This window comes from Paroedura picta, chromosome 10 (genome assembly GCF_049243985.1).
Source record: "Paroedura picta isolate Pp20150507F chromosome 10, Ppicta_v3.0, whole genome shotgun sequence".
Taxonomy (NCBI): Eukaryota; Metazoa; Chordata; class Lepidosauria; order Squamata; family Gekkonidae; genus Paroedura; species Paroedura picta.
Genome location: NC_135378.1, coordinates 2,062,526 through 2,081,395, shown reverse-complemented (window position 1 = coordinate 2,081,395; position 18,870 = coordinate 2,062,526). Strand labels below are relative to the sequence as shown.

General features: G+C 49.2%; 2 protein-coding genes across 5 annotated transcripts in view; one reads left to right on the top strand and one right to left on the bottom strand.

Moving 5' to 3' along the window:
* Positions 1-18,870, bottom strand: part of TSPAN9 (tetraspanin 9) — a 129,299-nt gene that overhangs the window by 26,974 nt on the left and 83,455 nt on the right. For 3 of the 4 annotated variants that reach the window (XM_077301816.1, XM_077301814.1, XM_077301812.1), the window contains 3 exons: positions 10,625-10,816; positions 6,162-6,236; positions 500-601 (listed from right to left, as the gene is read on the bottom strand). In XM_077301816.1, coding sequence (XP_077157931.1) covers positions 500-601; positions 6,162-6,236; positions 10,625-10,816 — 369 coding nt within the window. The remainder of the gene's footprint in view (positions 1-499; positions 602-6,161; positions 6,237-10,624; positions 10,817-18,870) is intronic. The other variant, XM_077301815.1, reaches the window with a different exon arrangement.
* FOXM1 (forkhead box M1) overlaps positions 8,660-18,870 on the top strand; it is a 222,687-nt gene continuing 212,476 nt past the window's right edge. Inside the window, exon 1 of the mRNA XM_077301791.1 lies at positions 8,660-8,695. The gene's annotated coding sequence lies outside the window, so the exon portion shown is untranslated. The remainder of the gene's footprint in view (positions 8,696-18,870) is intronic.

The window sequence follows — 18,870 nt, the reverse complement described above, 5'->3', positions numbered from 1 at the left end:
CCCCCCCCCCGATCAGTTTGGTCTAGAGGAAATTGGTATTCTGACCCCAAAATGGTGGTCAGCATTTCCCTGAGAATGCAAGAAAAGGGCCACAAGAGCCAGGCTCAGACACAATCCCTTCTGCCCCCCCCCCACTCAGCGCCTGCCTAAGTTCACAGAATCCGATGAGAGGAACTTACTGACGCAACACTGGAGCTTTAGAGAGCAATGGTTACTCTCTCTTTCAAGGGTTAAAGCTTCAGCATTTTTCTTCTTTGGACACCAATTTCATCTTGTGGAAACCCTGCCTGCTATCTTTTTAGAGTTGCATAGCATTTTAAGGACTGCTTTCCTCTCTCTGAATGACAGATAATGTTCTAAACAGCATAAGCCAATATGCAAATGGCTGTATAGCGATGCGATCCTCTGACACGCTAGCCAGGTGCCCATTAGACTTAACACCATGAGCCATCTAGCCGGAGACTGTCCTTCCGTGAAGAAACACTCGTGTGTCCTTTACCTCAGCCTGAATGATATTCCAGGCATTCTTCAGTCCAACATTGTTTTCTGTGTTATAAAGTTTGAGCCCTTCTTTCAGGTCTTCTTTTGCATTTTCACTGACCTGTTTCATACAGATAAATGTCAACAAGGTTATGTTACAATGTGAAGAATGGCTAAGTGCTCTATTTTGGTACTGTTTGGGGGGAATACTGTATCGTTTCTCTCAGTTCTGGAAACTGAGGGACATCAACAAAAACCACATATCAGCAATAATTCTAAAAGCTGCTCCAGACTGGCAAAAGAGAGGGAGGAGGACACGCAATTTCCTCGGCTGTAAGCACTAGGGCTAATCCTGCGTTGAGCAGGGGGTTGGACTAGATGGCCTGTATGGCCCCTTCCAACTCTATGATTCTATGATTCTATGATTCACTAAAGAGAAGAACTCGCTCTCTGTTGGAGCTCTGCAGCCACAGAAAGGCCTTTCCTCACACAGGCGGCCGTAGCCTTTCTTCTGCAGTGCTTGACGGACGGGTCTGCCCTTGTGGAACTGATGAGGTCAGCTTCTTTCAATTTTTTTACCATTGAGAAACCCTGAAGCCTTGCTAAGATTTCAAGAAATCCCCAAAATGGTGCAATTGTGCAGAATATGCAATGTTGTTTGGAATGGTATAGATAGGCTTTTCTCTGGTCTGCAAACAGAGACAACCGAATGTTCTACTTCAAAGATGCTGCCATGCTTGAGACGACCGGCAGGGGGCAGAAGGGCAAGATCTCAGCTAATTGCTGTCAGTAATTGATTATCTATTCACCCATTATACTCTTAATGAGGCCGTATTTACTGTACACAAAATGTTTCCCATGCAATTCAATCTCAAGTGAACACAAACACATCCAAATTGCTGTTTTTTTGTCTATTTAAGGTTGTAGCCTAGTGTTGAGATTTTATCTGCAAAGAAGCTCGGAAATGCCTCACAGCTAATGTCCTATTCGTTATGAATTTGGCACCCTTTGATGAGAGTGGTTAGAGATCAAACTATTTTTAATAACTGTTGGGCATGAACTAGCGGATGCCATGGAGGCTGCATAGTAAGCATATTTGGCAGATTTCACTGCTGTCATAAACGTCCTATAAGATAGTGGTCCCCAACCTTTTTTGGACCGAGGACCGGTCCATGGGGGGGTGGGGAGGGAGGCCCGGGTGCCAGTGCACCAGACGCAAACACGCAAGCACAGAGCAGCCATGCCTGCGCATTTGCACCCGCTGGTGCACCGGTGCCTCCCCCCCCCTCCCGCAGTGCACCACTCAAGCCTAGGCCCGCGAGCCTGTCGTGTCAAGCCGCTCGCAGTTGCATTTGGCAAAACATAATGCAAAAACAAAGCCCTGCATGGCCGGTGGGGAGCAGGGCGCACACAGCTCTGAGATGGCCATTGAAATCCTGGCAGACTAGGCCCCGTGTCACAGAATCACAGAATCATAGAGTTGGAAGGGGCCATACAGGCCATGTAGTCCAACTGCTTGGCTGCTTCGCTCCCGCCCCCCCCCCCTCAACCTTGTGCTTGGGCTGCAGGCTCGTGTGGGGATTTGAGAAGAAAGGCTGGATTGACACTTAGGCCAGGGCCGGGTCACGGCGTCATTTCAAAGTCTCGCAGGTCGGGGAAGGGGAGTATTTTCTGGCAAGCTCCCATGGGCCGAAGAGCAAAAGCGGAATCCGGGGTCACCTTGGAGGCCTGCCAGGGATCCGCTTTTGTGTGCATACACCCTTCTGGCAGATGTCAATAAACACACCCAGAGCACCCGCCTGCAATTCTCTAGTTCTCATTTCCTCCCTTCTAGCCCAAGAAGGGAACTCATGCGACTCTGTTTACCCGAAATTCTGCCTGGGATGGCTGCTGCCCCCCCGACCCCTCGCATGCCCATCGTGCTGGTGCTCTGCCAACAAGGTGACCCTCTGGGCAAGAGAAGCGCTCTGGAGTTGGACCGTTTTCCCCCTTTCCTGAGCTGCATGCAAACTGCAGGCTCCAGATGCCTGAAATCTTCCTGGTGGGGCAGACTGGGGGGTTGGAGCTTTCCTGGGAATGCCGCAGTCAGGGCTGGTGGAGAGCTCCGCCCTGCATTCTGGCCTGATCCCAAGGTCATTTTGTCCATGTGGACATTGAACTCACCCAGGATGATGAGTCTTGGGTGATGAAATGCCAAGACAGCAGCCACCTTCACTAGGCCCAACAGGCCAGATGCTGGAGCATTAGGCTGATGGCACACCAGCCAGAACGTTCCCCAAGGGTGAATTGAACACCACCAAGGGTTAGGAGTTGTAGTGGCCAGAGGAATGGATTCAGCTTATTTTGCTTGAGCCAATTTTCCACAGCCAAAAAATATCTGGCCAGGGTCTGGGAGCATCAGTGGATTGTCATCCATCAACAGGAATATTTGGGTGTCGTCAACATACTGATGACACCCCAGCTCAAAACTCTGGATCAGGTGGGCATGTAGAGATATCAGAATACGAATGCCAGACTCCGGATGGGGCCAGGAAAACCCCAGCTATCCTACTTCAGAACTGCAAGCTGGGAGTTAAAATGGCCCAATCCATTACACCCAGTCACCTCCCTCCACAGAGCCAGAGGATCAAACCAGAACCAACGAGAGATCACTTGGGCATGAAATTGGGTTCACTGTGGGTTGGCAGGTAGTTCTTTTTCACTGTGCAGGGAGTTGGACTAGATGACCCTGGAGGTCCCTTCCAATTCTATAATTCTATGGGTTTTCAGGGGCTGAAGCATCCCTTGCAGCTTTCTTCCCTCGTGTTTAGCCATAATGCATATGGGGCAGCCTTTGACGTAACTCTCCATGCCCTTGTGTAGAGTGGCCACCAGTAACTCCTATGGACCAGATAAAACCGAAATGCCCTGCCACCTGAGAATCATGGCATAGTGTCAGGACCTCAGGTCGCATGGTAGCAGGGATATACAGCTTAGTCCCTTTAAAAAAGAGCACCTTCTGCTCTTCCAGACCAACTCAGAGCATGCAAAACTCCTTACCCACTGAAGCATTTTTGGAGCCAGCAAGTGGGAGGCATGGCCAATGGAGCTCGCTCTACCTTGGCAGCCTGGCTGCACATAACTGCTACTAGGCTCAGGTAGGTGGGCAAGAACACTGCTTTCGTGCTGCGGGAAGCATGACACGGTGTCAGCGAGGAAATTCTGCTTGCCCGGCAGATGTTTGAGTGTAAACAAGAATTAGCAGAACTCTGCCCACATGATCTGCTTAGGGGACAGTTTCTGAAGCTTCTGGAAAACCTGCAAGTTCTTGTGGTCTGTCCACACATCACAGACCCCTCCAGCCTGTGCCGACAGGCTGTAAAGACCAATTTGATCACAGTTGCCTACTTCTCCCAGATTGCCCAGTTCCTCTCAGTCTCACTAAACAGAGGTGCAGATGCTCATCCTCAACCTGCTGGAGGAGGACTACCTCCATTTCCACATCACTGGAATCAACTTGCATCACAAAGGGCTTAGCAGGGTCAGCATGACAGAGAATGGCCTCAGTTGTGAACAGATGCTTCAGCTCATCGAATGTGTGTTGGCACTTCACTGTTAGAAAATCATGGTAGAAATTTGTGAAGCCTAAAAACTTTGCAGCTGCCATCGGGTGCAGAGTGGAGCCCAAATAAGTACATCAAATACTTTGGTCGGGTCCATGCTCAAACTCTGGGGGGACACCCTATAATCCAGAAAGTCTAGGCACTCCTTATGGAACTCACATTTGGATAGCTTGGCATAGTGGTGGTCATTGTACAGATGTTGAAGTGCCTCCCTAAACTAGGCAGACATGCTCATCTATGGTTTATGAATAAAACAAGAAATCATCAGGAACCCTTTGTACAACAGGTCATGCAGCACCTTGTTTATGAGGTTCGTAATAATATCAGGTGTACCGCTGAGCCCAAAGAGCATTACAAATTCCCCAGGAGGGTGTTGAAAGCAGTGAGATATTCCTGCCCAGTTTAATTCACACTTTGTAATATGCTTCCCTCAAATCCAGCTTTGTAAATATTTTCCCCAAGCCTAGCTGCCTCAGTGTCTTTAATGAGGGGCAGAGGGAGACATTTCAGGTGGAAATACCATTGAGTATTCAGTAATCCCCCAGGTCCTGATTCTTTTGGCAAGATATTTAATTCCTCCTTACTCAGGCATCCCCGCTTGGTCCCAGTGGTGTTCAGAGGAGGCTGCCACCTCTGGGAGTCCCCGGACAGCTTGACGGGGCTCTGGTGCACCTGGTATTTCGGGTCATTAAACATTATCAATTTAACCCTCTGGTACATGCTGGGGTTGTGCCACCAAAGCCAGTCCAGGCCCAAGACAAATGGGAAAACTGCCCCCAGCTCCACCTACAGCTACAGCATCTCCCAATGGTCTCTAATGTCCATGTGGACAGGGACCGTGTGGTGGGTAGGCACCCCTCCTCTGGAGAGCCATCCATCCATCTGAGCAAAGTTTAAACTACTAGCCCCACTTTAAATCCTCTAGCCCCACTCCCAACTCCAGACCACTTTGGGATTAATCAAAGTTTGGGTGTACCCACAGTCCAGCACCCCCAGAATCTACACCCCTACTCCCTTCTCTGGGTTTGACAGTCACTGGTACAAGAAGGAATGGGATAGAATCCACCGATCTCGTGCTCATGAATGGGACCTGCTGGCGGGGCTGTCTCACAGCCCAGTTTCCCACTGGATTTGGGACTTCACCTTCCTCATCACCTGAGTCTTGGACTTATCCATGTAGGCCTGCACCTGTACCAGGAAAAATGACAACTTCTTGGCTGACCCATCAAAGTAGGTGCGGTGCTTCTGCACTTTGGTGAAGACACAGGGATCAGGATTCGGGGCCACCACCCCACCATTATCTCTACTACCCAACGAGACCACAACGGAGACTGAAGGTGCTGATGTGGTTGCTGACGAGGTCCCAGCAGCTGTGGTTGTGGTCCCAGCAGCTGTGACGAGGTCCCAGCAGCTGTGGCCGATAAGGTCCTCAGCATCTCCCTCTCCACCTGCCGGCCCATGTCACACTTGGCAAACTTCTTCACCTTCTCCTCATCATCCAGGAACATTGTTGCTAGCGCACCCAGCATTTAATCCATCTGAGACTTGAACTCCAGCCACATCTTGGAGATCTCGCAATGCACTGCAGTCTCCAGGTCCGTATGACCTGGCTCTTTCCAATCAGCCGAATCTTGGTCATAGGCCATGCATGCCCAAAGCCCTCTGCGTTTGGGCACAAAGCAGCCTACCTCCATTCTGGCGCCCCCATGCTTCCAGCTCAGGGTGCTGATCATGAAGGTGGTTGTGTAGTGGATCCCAGTACTCACTTCGACATCCATCCTCACCACTGATTTTAGATCCTGAGTCAGCCTCCTCAGACATCTTGGTTGAACGAGGGACACGGGTCCAGAAGCGTGGCACTTCTGACACTACCATGTTTTAGGATGCTGTATCGTAAGCCTCCAATGACAGGACAGTCTCTTCCACTGGGCCACCTTTCTCCTGAGCTAGTATTCTATGCTAGCTTCTACTTAGGCCCAGGTATTGTTGGGAAAAATAAACCACCTTTTCCTTAGGTTGGAAAAGAGACTAGAACAGCAGCTGACCACCCTGGTGGGGCTCCCCTCCCCCAATGCTTACCTTGTCCATATAAATGAAAAACAAGATGAGCAGAATTAGCTCAGCCAGGAGGATGATCAGCAAAACAATGAAGAACTGAAAGAAAGGGAGGGGGGGTACAAAGAAAAAGATCACAATTCGAGGAGAGAGGCACCTGAAACAGGAAGAAGAAATCTGGGATCATTTCCACAAAAAGTTTACAAATAAAGTAACACTGAAAAGAAGCTTCTGAGTAAAATTTGTGGCAATTTTATAAATTCCCAAACACTCTTCTTTTGCATTAGGCAAATATTTGAGGTTTTAAATTTATCTGAAACATTTATGATATTGTTTTTCTTAATGAAGACATACACTCATATGGAAACAAACATTCGTCTGTAAGATGCCACAGGGCTTTTGTCTGATATACTTCCATCAAAGAATCATAGAGTTGGAATGGACCTCCAGGGTCATCTTTTGAAGATTGGGATATCATTCGCTCTACTACAGTGCCAGGAGACTGGAGGAAAGTGAATGTTATCCCAACCTTCAAAGAAGGGAGGACAGATGACCTGGGAAATTACAGGCCAGCAAGTCTCAACTGCAAGGAAGATAATGGAGAAGATTTGCAATCATCTGGAGAACAATTTTTTGATCTAGGGAAGTCAGCATGGATTTGTCTCCAACATCAGACCATACATTGAACATGAGTCAGCCGTATGACTCAGTGGCTAAAAAGGCAAAAGGGATTTGGGGCTGAATCAAAGGGAGTATCATGTCCAGATCACGGGAGGTGATGGTACCGCTTTACTCTGCTCAGGTTCGGCATCACTTGGAGTCCTGTGTTCAGTTGAAGAGGGATGTAGACAAACTGGAGCGTGTCCAGAGGAGGGCAACAAAGATGGGGAGGTGTTTGGAGACCAAGACGTATGAAAAAAAGTTGAGGTAGTTTGGTCTATTTAGCCTGGAGATGAGATGACTGAGCGGGGGTCTAAAAACCATCTTCAAGTATTTAAAAGGCTGCCATATAGAGGATGCAGCAGAGTTGTTCTCTCTTGCCCCGGAGGGACGTACCAGAAGCAATGGGATAAAATTAATGCAAAAGAAATTCCATCTAAACATCCGGAAGAAGTTCCTGACAGAGCGGTTTCTCAGTAGAACAGGCTTCCTCGGGAGGTGGTGGGTTCTCAATCTTTGGAGATTTTTAAATAGAGGCTAGATAGACTTCTGATAGAGAGGCTGTTTCTGTGAAGATTCAAGGAGGTGGCATGTTACAGTGGATGAGCGATAGGGTTGTGAGTGTTCTTCATAGTGCAGGGGGATGGACTAGATGACCCAGGAGATCCCTTCCAACTCCATTATTCTATGACTAGTAGTAAAGCCCATTGTATTTTAAAATACAATAGGCGCTAGCCTGGTCGCTGGTGGGGCGTGATGGTTCGGAGGGCTCCTTGCGGGCCCCCCCGGGGCGGCATCCCCACACCCCTCTGCACTCAACCCCCCGTCCCCCGCAATATGCCAGGCTGGGGGCGGCGAGAGGACCAGGCCCATTGCGTCTCTGACGCGCCAGGCCTGCTGTTCTCGGTGCAGCGAAGGCTCGCCACCCCTCCTGGCCTCCCCCAGCGGCCTCAGCGCAGCGAAAGGAGCAGGGGCAACGCGTTGGGCCTGCTTTTAGCGCCACGGCCAGGCCTTTTCCGCCTTCCCCCCTTGCCTCCCCCGAGGTCCCCACTTCAGCGCGGCCAGAAGAGCAGGCCCGCTGCATCGGAGATGCGGAGCACCTGCTTTTCTGTCCGTGTCAAAGCTTTCCCGCTACCCCCCTTCCCTGGCTTGCTGCCGGGAAAGGAGCAGGGTCACCGCGCCTGCTCCTTTCCTGGTGACGAAGCCCCTTCCCCCGGCCCACTTACCTCTGAGCCGAGGACGGGCCAAGTGGCAGATTGCCACTTGGCCCTGGAGTGACACTCGGATGGGTCGATCAGGAGCCACGAAGCGGATCCCGATTGGTCCCTCCGAGTTTTTATCGCGGACTCGGTCCACCCCTTTCTCCTCCTTCTTTGCCCTCACTGCTTTATTTATTTATTTATACCGCTCCACAGAAGCGGTTTACAGATTCTATGATTCTAGGTTCTGCCAGACTAACCTTGTTGCCTTCTTTGACTGAGTGATGGACTTACTAGATCGTGGAAACTCAGTGGATGTTGTTTACCTAGATTTCAGTAAGGCTTTTGACAAGGTTCCCCATGATGTTCTGATGGGTATACTGGAGGACTGTAGACTGGATTTTTGGATGGCTAGGTGGGTAGGGAACTGACTAGAAAACCACACCCAAAGAGTGGTTGTCAATGGTATTTTATAAGAATAGAGGGAGGTGTGGGGTGCCACAGGGCTCAGTACTGGGTTCAATATTTTCAACAGTTTTACTAATGATCTGGAAGAGCGAGTAGTGGGACTCCTCAGTACGTTTGCGGATGACACTAAATTGGGAGTAGTGAACACCGCAGCAGACAGATATAGAGTTCAATGAGATCTGAACATGCTGGAAAAGTGGGCGAATGAGACCTGGGTGCAATTCAATATGGGTAAGTGCAGAGTTCTACATCTGGGAGATAAAAATGAGAAGCATGCCTACTGGATGGGAGAGACCCTTCTGGGTAGCAGTGTGTGTGAATGTGATCTTGGGGTATTTGTGGGATGTAAGGAATATATGCAGAAAGTGTGATGTGGCTGTAAAGAAGGCAAATGTTGTCTTGGGCTATATCAACAGAGGCATTGCATGAAAATCACATGATGTCATAGTCCCTCTGTGTACTGCATTGGTCAGACCCCAGCTGGAGTCCTGTGTGCAGTTGTGGAGGACTCACATCAAAAAGGACATGGACAAAATTGAGAGGGTTCAGAGGAGAGCGATGAGGATGATTCAGGGCCTGGGGACCGAGCCCTGGGAGGAAAGGCTGAGGGACATGGGAATGTTCAACCTGAAGAAGAGGAGGCTGAGAGGGGACAAGATGGCTGTCTTAAACTATTTGAAAGGTTGTCAATTAGAGCAGTGGTCCCCAACCATTTTATCACTGGCGACCAGTCAATGTTTGACAATTTTACTGAGGCCGGGGGGGGGGGTAGTCTTTTGCCGAGGGACGTCGCCGCTGCTGCCTGAGCCCCTGCTCCACTTGCTTTCCTGCCAGTGCCCCTAACTTTCCACCATACGCTGGGGGCGCTGCCAGCAGCAGCTGCGCAGTGCCACGCTATAGGGGAGCCACAGCCATGGCAGCTGCTGGAGAGCACCAAAGGTGAGCTGGCAGCAGAGTAGCAGGGCAGCCCCCGAGGCAGCAGCCAGGGAGGAGGACAAGGAGGAGCCGAGGACCGGTACCGACTGATCCACGGACCGGTCCCGGTCCCTGGACCGGGGGTTGGGGACCACTGAATTAGAGGAAAGATGGCTGTTGGTAGCAGGGAATAAGACCCATAGTGATAGGTTTAAACTACATGGAGAACGGTATCAGTTAGATATCAGGGGGAAAATGTTCACAGTCAAAGTAGTTCATCAGTGGAATCAACTGCCTAAAGTAATAGTGAGCTCCCCCTCACTGGCCGTCTTCAGGCAGCAGCTGGACAGATCCTTCTCCTGGAGGCTTGAGGCTGATACTGCACTGAGCAGGGGGTGGGACTAGATGGCCTATACGGTCCCCTTCAACACTATGATTCTATGATTCTATCCTCACAGAATCACAGAATCATAGAGTTGGAAGGGGCCATACAGGCCATCTAGTCCAACCCCCTGCTCAACGCATGATCAGCCCAAAGCATCCTAAAGCATCCAAGAAAAGTGTGTATCCAACCTTTGCTTGAAGACTTCCAGTGAGGGGGAGCTCACCACCTCCTTAGGCAGCCTATTCCACTGCTGAACTACTCTGACTGTGAAAAACTTTTTCCTGATATCTAGCCTATATCGTTGTACTTGAAGTTTAAACCCATTACTGCGTGTCCTTTCCTCTGCAGCCAACAGAAACAGCATCCTGCCCTCCTCCAAGTGACAACCTTTCAAATACCTAAATGCAGAACTTTACATTTATCATTATTGAAATTCATCCATTTTCCAAGCCTGTCAGGAACTCAGGTTGTAAATTGTGTTCCATCTGCAGGGACAGAAGTGCAGCACTAGGGTAGCCCTGCGATTCCCAGTGGCTGGCCAGTCAGGGCCTGGGGCCAGCCAAGCCACAAGTGAACAGCAGAAATCCCAGTGTGCTTCCTGGATGTCTTCCGGCCTAAGTCCAGCTGCCCCTGACAAGGTGGGAACAGCCCCTGCCAGAGAGAGGGCAGGAAGATTCTAACTCGAAGGCCTTCATTTCCTCAAAACACAACAAGATGCTCAGTGGGTGGGTGAGACTTCATTAGTCAAGGAAAGCCTGGTGCCTGCAGGGCTTTGATGCGTCAAGGGAAGGCAGCACCTTTTCTGGGGGACAGATCCGGAGAGAAGCCCAGGTCACCCACCCGAGAGAGAGCCCACTTACACTGAGGAGGAGGCACTTGTTTTCCTTGATAGCACCCAAGCAGCCCAAGAAGCCAGTCACCATGACGACAGCACCCAGAGCAATGACCAAGTTGGCAGCTGACAGGGACGGGAAGCTGGGAGAAAAGGTGGCAAAGTTTCCTTGTGACACCGACAACCATATTCCTACGCCCAGGAGGCCACAGCCGCAGAGCTGGCAAGAAAGAGAAGAGACCGTGAGCAAACAGACTTGGGGTCATTGTTGGCACAAACCAAAATGGAAGTTGCCAGTGCTTCGCTGTCTGGAGTACCCGGGATGGGAGCCCAACCCTGGCAGGCCTAGATCCCCCTGGCCAGCTTCCAAGTGGCAAACTGTTGGGAGGGAAGCAGCACTGTCCATGCCCACTCATCCGGAAGACGTTCCTGACAGTCAGAGCAGCTCCTCAGCGGAACAGGCTTCCTCGGGAGGTGGCGGGTTCTCCTTCTCTAGAAGTTTTTAAGCTGAGGCTAGAGAGTCCTCTGCCAGAGAGGCTGATTCTATGAACTAAGGCAGATTGCAAGGCAGGAGATATAACAGAGACTCAGTGGAGGGCACATATAATGATTTACCTTACACAAATGAAATATATCCTCTATTTTATATTTTCAGAATATTCTGAATATTCTTTCTTACAAAACATATATTTTCCAAATATTCTCTCTGTACTAAGTCTGCAAATAATTTTTTTATATATACTGTCAATTTTATAAGTCTATATTTTAAAACTGGGAAAACTTACCTACTAATATCCAGTTGTACCTTTGGGACAATTTTTAAGACACCACAGAATTAACGCAAATAAGGTTGCTTTTGAAACAGCTGCAAAAAGATTAACAATTGCCTTAAGGGAACAGAACGACCTCCCTCAGGAAACGGACAGAGCTAAAAGAAAAGCTGGCGATACTCAGAGGCAGGCTCTTGGGACTTACTGAGACCGAAATCCTCAAAAGAGACTGGCTTGTGCCTTGGCTTACTCTTCCTATTCTCCTAATATTGAAAAGCACTGGCACATCATTTCTTATATCCCAGGATGCGAGGAAAAACGATAAAGTAACTTATTTCAAATACTGGTTCTACCCCTAAAACAGACACTCTCCTGACAGGTTGTTTTAAATGCAGCTCATGCCAGGCATGTAAATACATGGGTGAAACGAAACATGCAACTATCTCAATTAACAATGTGGAAATTAAGATAAAAACATTTATAAACTGTAGAAGTTCTAATATCATATATTTAATAGAATGTCCATGCAAGAAAATTTATCTAGGAATGTCCAAACACCCATTGAAAATGAGAATTCTTGAACATGTATCTAGAATCATCTTTAAATAGGACAGGGTCCTATTAAATAAAAGAGTAAGACCACCTGGGGAGGAGTTAGGGCGGGCCCTGTCCAGGATAAAAACTCAGGCTCCTGTTTGGGCTCTCCGAGTGTCCATCCAGGGCCAAGCAGCCAATGGGGAGACGTGCAAAGTGCCTTCCTATTGGCCCCTCACCAGGACAGAGCAAAATTCCATTCACCCAGCCCACTCTGGCTGCCAGTCTGCTCCTGACCACCGCAGGGAGAGGAGGTCAGTAGGGCTTCCAAGGGGGATGAGAACAGAGGCTGTGCCAGCCCTTTTCGCCCCAAGGCTGTCCTAACTGTCATGTCCAACTGCAAATGGCCTCAGAACCCTGACAGAGCTGGCAGGAGGCTGCAGAGTGCGCTCCCTCCCCCTCCCTCCCTCCCTCCCTTCAGGCTTGCTGCGAAGGAGCCTCTGACAGCCCCTGACTGAGGGGAGGGAGGCCTTTCCAAGAGCAATGCAGGGGAGCCTGAGGGCCTTCCTTTTGAGGGGGGGGGAACCTTCCCCTTCTGCCAAACAGTTGCCTGACAGGGAGGCCACAGAAAAGCCCCTTCTCACTTAAAATACTGCTCTGGCCGGGGGTTAGACACAGCCAAGCCATGTGTCTTTCTTCTTTGCAACTCTCTGCAGATTTGAGGCCACTGCACAGCGTTATTCTGCAGAGGAAGCTGGCTCTTTTGTCTCCTGTTTCATCTGCACAACAACCCTGTGCAGTAGGCCTCAAGTCTTTCAATTCAACAACAACCTGTGTGGGAAGCCTTAAATGTTTCTTCTCTACCACAACCCTGTCCAAAGTAGCCCTTTCTGCCTGGGGAGCTGATCTTTATAATAAAGTGAGCTGTAATTCCAGGAGCTCTCCAGGCCACACCTGTAGGTTGGCTACCCCTGGGTTGGAAATATTCCTAGAGGTTTGGAGGTGGGACTTCAAAATCGTACAATGCCTCAGAGTCCAGCCTTCAAAAGAGCCATTTTTGCCTGCAGTTGGTAGGGAGTGGTGCAGGAGTGTCCCTCCTGGCCTGTGGGTTATGGCCAGCCCTTATCAGCAACTGTTTGTATTCTGGGGCGCAGACAGGCAGACCAGCATCAGTCCTGTGAGTCTGGAAAGTGCAGGAAGATCTAAATAAATATTTACAGCCTGAAACTAAATAGAGAACAAGTAAATGTCTGGAGACACATCGTAACTGAAATAGTAACTGGCAAATAACCTTGGCCTGGCAAATAAAAAAACAGTATTAAAAACCTTACTAAGGTCAAGACTGCTGTGCACAGACAGTCTTCCTCTTAGGGTTGCCAGCTTCCCTGTGAGGCTCGCTACCCCACCTCCCTCATGGGGAGTCTGCTATGGGGAGAGAAGGGGAAGACGATTGGAAAATGCTTTGAGACACCTGAGGCCTGCTGGGTCACTGCGGCCCATTCCCAGTTCTCTCAGATCTCTCACAACCCTACATACCTCACAGGTTGACTATTGTGCAGAGACAAATGGAAAAGGTGTTTGTAAACCGCTTTGAGACTCCTTTGGGTAGTAAGCAATAGGGTACAAAAATCCGTTCTTCTAAGGAGCAACCATGAAAGAAGCATGTGGGCACATAACATTTTACCAACAGTGAAAATATGGGAGACAGAAGGAACAGGGTGGACACCTGTGTACTGTGACTACCCTATGTGTATTAGGGCAGAGGGGCATTTCGGTGAATGTGGCCTAATTCACACAAGAAGGGAAATGACACAGAACTGGGGGGTATTGGTTGCCATGTAATCTTCCCCTAAGAAGAGTCTCCAGTCTGATTTTCCCTTCACATATCTGAGGACATGGCTCTGGAAAGCTCATCTGTAACCACTATGCCACCATTCCCAAAGGTCAGTCCTCTCCCACAATCAACGAACATTCCACACCACAGGTTCTTGACACCCATATCTCCACACCCATGGCCTCATTTGCCACCATGCCACCACAACCTCCCACACAACACACATGACAACCCCATGCCCTTACAGACTGGACAACTCCTCCCCTTCCTCTTCCCACTGCCAAGCTCTAGCGCCCGTTGTATTCTTGGAGACAACGGGCTTTGCCCCTAGTAGAATCATAGAATCATAGAGTTGGAAGGGGCCGTACAGGCCATCTAGTCCAACCCCCTGCTCAACGCAGGATCAGCCCTAAGCATCCTAAAGCATCCAAGAAAAGTGTGTAGCCAACCTTTGCTTGAAGACTGCCAGTGAGGGGGAGCTCACCACCTCCTTAGGCAGCCTATTCCACTGCTGAACTACTCTGACTGTGAAAAACGTTTTCCTGATATCTAGCCTATATCGTTGTACTTGAAGTTTAAACCCATTACTGCGTGTCCTCTCCTCTGCAGCCAACAGAAACAGCATCCTGCCCTCCTCCAAGTGACAACCTTTCAAATACTTAAAGAGGGCTATTATGTCCCCTCTCAACCTCCTTTTCTCCAGGCTGAACATTCCCAAGTCCCTCAACCTATCTTCATAGGACTTGGTCCCTTGGCCCCAGATCATCTTCGTCGCTCTCTTCTGTCCCCTTTCAATTTTATCTACGTCCTTCTTGAAGTGAGGCCTCCAGAACTGCACACAGTACTCCAGGTGTGGTCTGACCAGTGCCGTATACCAGGGGTAGTCAAACTGCAGCCCTCCAGATGTCCATGAACTACAGTTCCCAAGAGCCCACTGCCAGCATTCACTGGCAGGGGGCTCCTGGGAATTGTAGTCCATGGACATCTGGAGGGCCGCAGTTTGACTACCCCTGCCGTATACAATGGGACTATGACATCTTGTGGAGAAATATTGCGTCATTAATACTTCCAGAGTATTTGCCAGTCCTCCCAATTTGGTGTCATCTTCAAACTTGATGAGTAGTCCCTCCACCCCCTCATCTAGATCTTTAATAAATATGTTAAAAAGTACCGGACTGAGCACCGAGCCCTGAGGTACCCCGCTACTCACCTCTCTCCAGTCTGATGAAACACCATTGACAACAACTCTTTGAGTGCGGTTCTCGAAACAATTCCCTATCCACTTAACTATCTGAAAATCCAGATTGCAGTCCTTCAACTTATCCATCAGAACATCATGGGGAACCTTATCAAAAGCTTTACTAAAATCCAAGTAAACGACACCAACCGAATTTCCCCGATCCAGCAAACCTGTTACTTGGTCAAAAAAGGAAACCAGGTTGGTCTGGCAGGACCTGTTGGAGACAAATCCATGCTGACTTCCTTGGATCACCAAATTGTCCTCCAGATGTTTGCAGATCGCTCCCTTTAATATCTGCTCCATTATCTTCCCCACCACAGAGGTCAGACTCACTGGTCTGTAGTTTCCCGGGTCATCCTTCCTCCCTTTTTTGAAGATCGGAATAACATTTGCTCTCTTCCATTGTGTGAGAGGAGACATTCTGTTCTTGAAGCTCCTCTCACACAACCCCATATTGATTATTTATGTCCATGGGAACAAATACGATTCACGGACATTGAACTTTTACAGGATGGAGATTGTGGAATGTCAAATGTCACAAAATGGCTACTTCAAAGGGAAACGGAATAGATCTTTACATCCTTTGGGTTTGAACAATAGATTTCAGGTGTTTTTTGTAAAGGCATCAGGGAACAGTTTAAACCAAGAGTTTACACCTTTTGGGTTTGAACAACGTGATAGATTTCATGTGTTTCTTGTAACATCATTAATGACCAATTGTGACTAAAAGTTTATTAGTTTATTAGTTGTATTGAAAAATAGGCACATATATAAAACTGACTCAGGTATCAAATGATAAGCATTTTTTCAAATGATTTATTTACAATTTTTATATATAATTACTTTAAATGTATAATGTATAAATGTATACTTTTGTAGTGTCACTGAAGAAAAATGAGAAAATGTTTTGACACCATATGAATATTTAATAAATTTTCCATCATCAGCTTGAGAATTTTTTTCTGGACTGGCTTTTGCAGCTGACGGGTCTTCTTGTTTTTGTTTATAGATGTCAAACTGACAAGCTGGTAGTTACTCAGATCTTCCTTTTCCCCCTTCTTGAAGATGGGGACAACAGATGCCTACCTGTTCTCCGAGAATTGTAAAAAATAAAGGACAGAGGCTCAGAAATTCCATCTGCAAGTTCTTTTAGTCCCCTTGGATGCAATTCATCTGGCCCAGAAGATTTGGTTTCATTTAAAGAAACTAGGTGTTTGTGGATGACCCCTACCGTGATCCTTGGCCACAACTCCCCTCCCTCATCACGTGAAATGATTTTGCCAGTTGAGCAGGATTCCCCTCACAAGAGAATAGAAATTAAACAGTTCAGCCCTCTCTTCATCACCTGTTACATCACTTTCTTGTCCCCACAACGGTCCTACCATGTCCCTATGTTTTCTTACTTTGAATATAATTGAAGAAATCTTTGTGTTGTTTTTAGCCCTTTTGGATAGCCTGCTTCCCTCTGGCCTCAGTGCATAACCCCTCATGACTCCTGTGAACTTATCTGTCAGGCTTTTTTTGTTCGTACTGCTCTCCTTGACACTACCCCATCTAATCCTGATTGTACTTTCCATGTAGGTGGTTTTTGTCTCTATGACTCAATTGGCCAGCCTCACACTGGTTCTGTTGTTTATGACAGCCATGGAGTTATCAAGTCTGTGCCCATTCCTGTTTGCAATGCCCCGATTACTAAATTAATTGCCCCCCTGCCTGTCACTTTCTGCAAACAGAAGGCTTTATCCATTTGGAGGGTGTCCCTCTTTTGGTACCATCTAGTGGCAGCAAGGATTCCTTACCGCTTCAGCCTCTCCTACTTGTCCTCATGCTCCTGTGGCTCATTTACTCTTCTTTTCTGTTACCTTCTGCTGTCTCTGTTGTCTAGTGCAGTGGTCCCCAACCTTTTTATCACCAGGGACCGGTCAACACTTGACAATTTTACTGAGGGGGGGGGGTAGTCTTTTGCCATGGGATGTCACTGCCGCCACCTGAGCCCCTGCTCCGCTCGCTTTCCTGCCGGCACCCCTGACTTCTCACTGCCCACTGGGGGGCGCTGCCAGCAGCAGCTGTGCAGTGCCATGCCGAGGGGGAGCACCAAAGGTGAGCCCGAGGCAGCAGCCGGGGAGAAGGACAAGGAGGAGCCGGGGCCCGGTACCAAGTGATCCACGGACCGGTCCCAGTCCCTGGACCGGGGGTTGAGGATCGCTGGTCTAGTGTACAGCCCACTCCATCATTTCTGATAATGTCATTCTTGGAAATAGCCACATGGGGTCTGTGACCAAAAAGGCCACATTGGCTGAACCTGTGGCAGTTGCCTGTGTGGCTGCTCTCTCTGTTTCCCTTCTTACCCTTGACCCAGCTGTTTTACACGACTGTGGATCAGCTTCAGGCAACTTGCAGGATGCATACTGGACACTGATTCCTTCCGGTATCACCCTGACGACAACCTCATAGATCCTGGAATTATTTTGCACATCTCCAGCTTTTGATGAAAGGGAGATGGCAGAAATCCATCCAACGAACAACCAATCAGGTTGGCTGTCCTGCCCTTGGGCACATCCCCCTCCACTGCCAGCCCACTCCACTCAATTTCCGGCAAGAGGTGAGGCAGCCCATGAGCGTGAGCTGGGAGAAGGGGGGAGGTCCTGGGAACACAGCTGGGACCGGGGCCTGGGAGGGAAGGGAGGTGAGCCCTGGTATGAGTGACTTCAAATTCTAAATATGCAAACTCTTTGAATTAAAGTTTCTTTATTAGAAATGCAAGCATCTACGTTGAAGGCATAGAACTGACTCAGAAAGCATAGGGTAGGAACTATAGTGGCTCAAGCCCCCCCCCCCCCGGGAACTTAAACCAGGCACAGTTCAAAGGGAGTCGTAATATGGAGATAACAGTCTAAGCATCAAGAGAAGGGAGGACATGGGAACCAAGGAAACAAAAAGGGGAGGGTAAAAAGGGATAGGCGGTAGGAATGTGTGGTGAGAATAGTAAGCATAAAATGCAACTGCAGGAAATCAGTTGGGGCGTCAAAGGAAGGCATCTGAGCTACGTCAGGGCATATAGGTCAGGCTGCTGTGGCCTCACACGACCTCAGCAAGCCTACCTGGGGCAGGGGAGGTGAGTCCCTACCAACATTCCCCACCACCCGTGAAGGCACACCATGGCCTTCCCTGGCCTCAGCGAGCCTGCCTAGGGCAGAGGGGGTAGCGGGAGGTGAGTCTCCACCAGTGCTCCCCACCCACCCAAGAAGGTGCCCCGTCACCATTCCTGACCTCAGTGGGTCTGACTAGGTCAGGGGAGGGACAGAGAAGAAGAGTCCCCACCAGCGCCCCCCCCCCCCGCTGCCCCGAGAAGGCGCACTGTGGCCTTTCCCGGCCTCGGCAAGCCTGCCCGGCATGGTAGAGAGGTGGGAGGTGAGTCCTCACCATATTTCCTCCCAGCCCCGAGAAGTCATGCCATGGCCTCTCCAGCCCTCAGCCAGTCTGCCCAGGGCGAGGGGAGAGAGGGCTAGTACCCATTGTATTTTATATTATAACAGGCTATTTTGCTAGTAATCAAATAAACACAAAGCAGGAGGATGGTAGAAGGGGCCCTGATTTGTGCTCACTCCTTGTGCAAGAATACAAAGGAACTATGTAAGAGTTGAAGGGTGCTGCACAACCCTGCCTACCTCCAGAGGCTGGAGAAGAATGTCACCATTGGAGAAACAGCGAAACCCGACACCCAGCTGCCTGTGGTCCCTCTATAGCAGGGCCTTGTGACTAGAGACGTGCTTGGCTGGACTCAAGCTGACCTTTCCTTTGGTGGGCATGCATGAGGTAAATCTCGCTCATGTGTGGTCAGTTCAAAGACGCCAGCAAGGAATCCTTAATGGAAGGGATATTGCAGGATCGGGAAG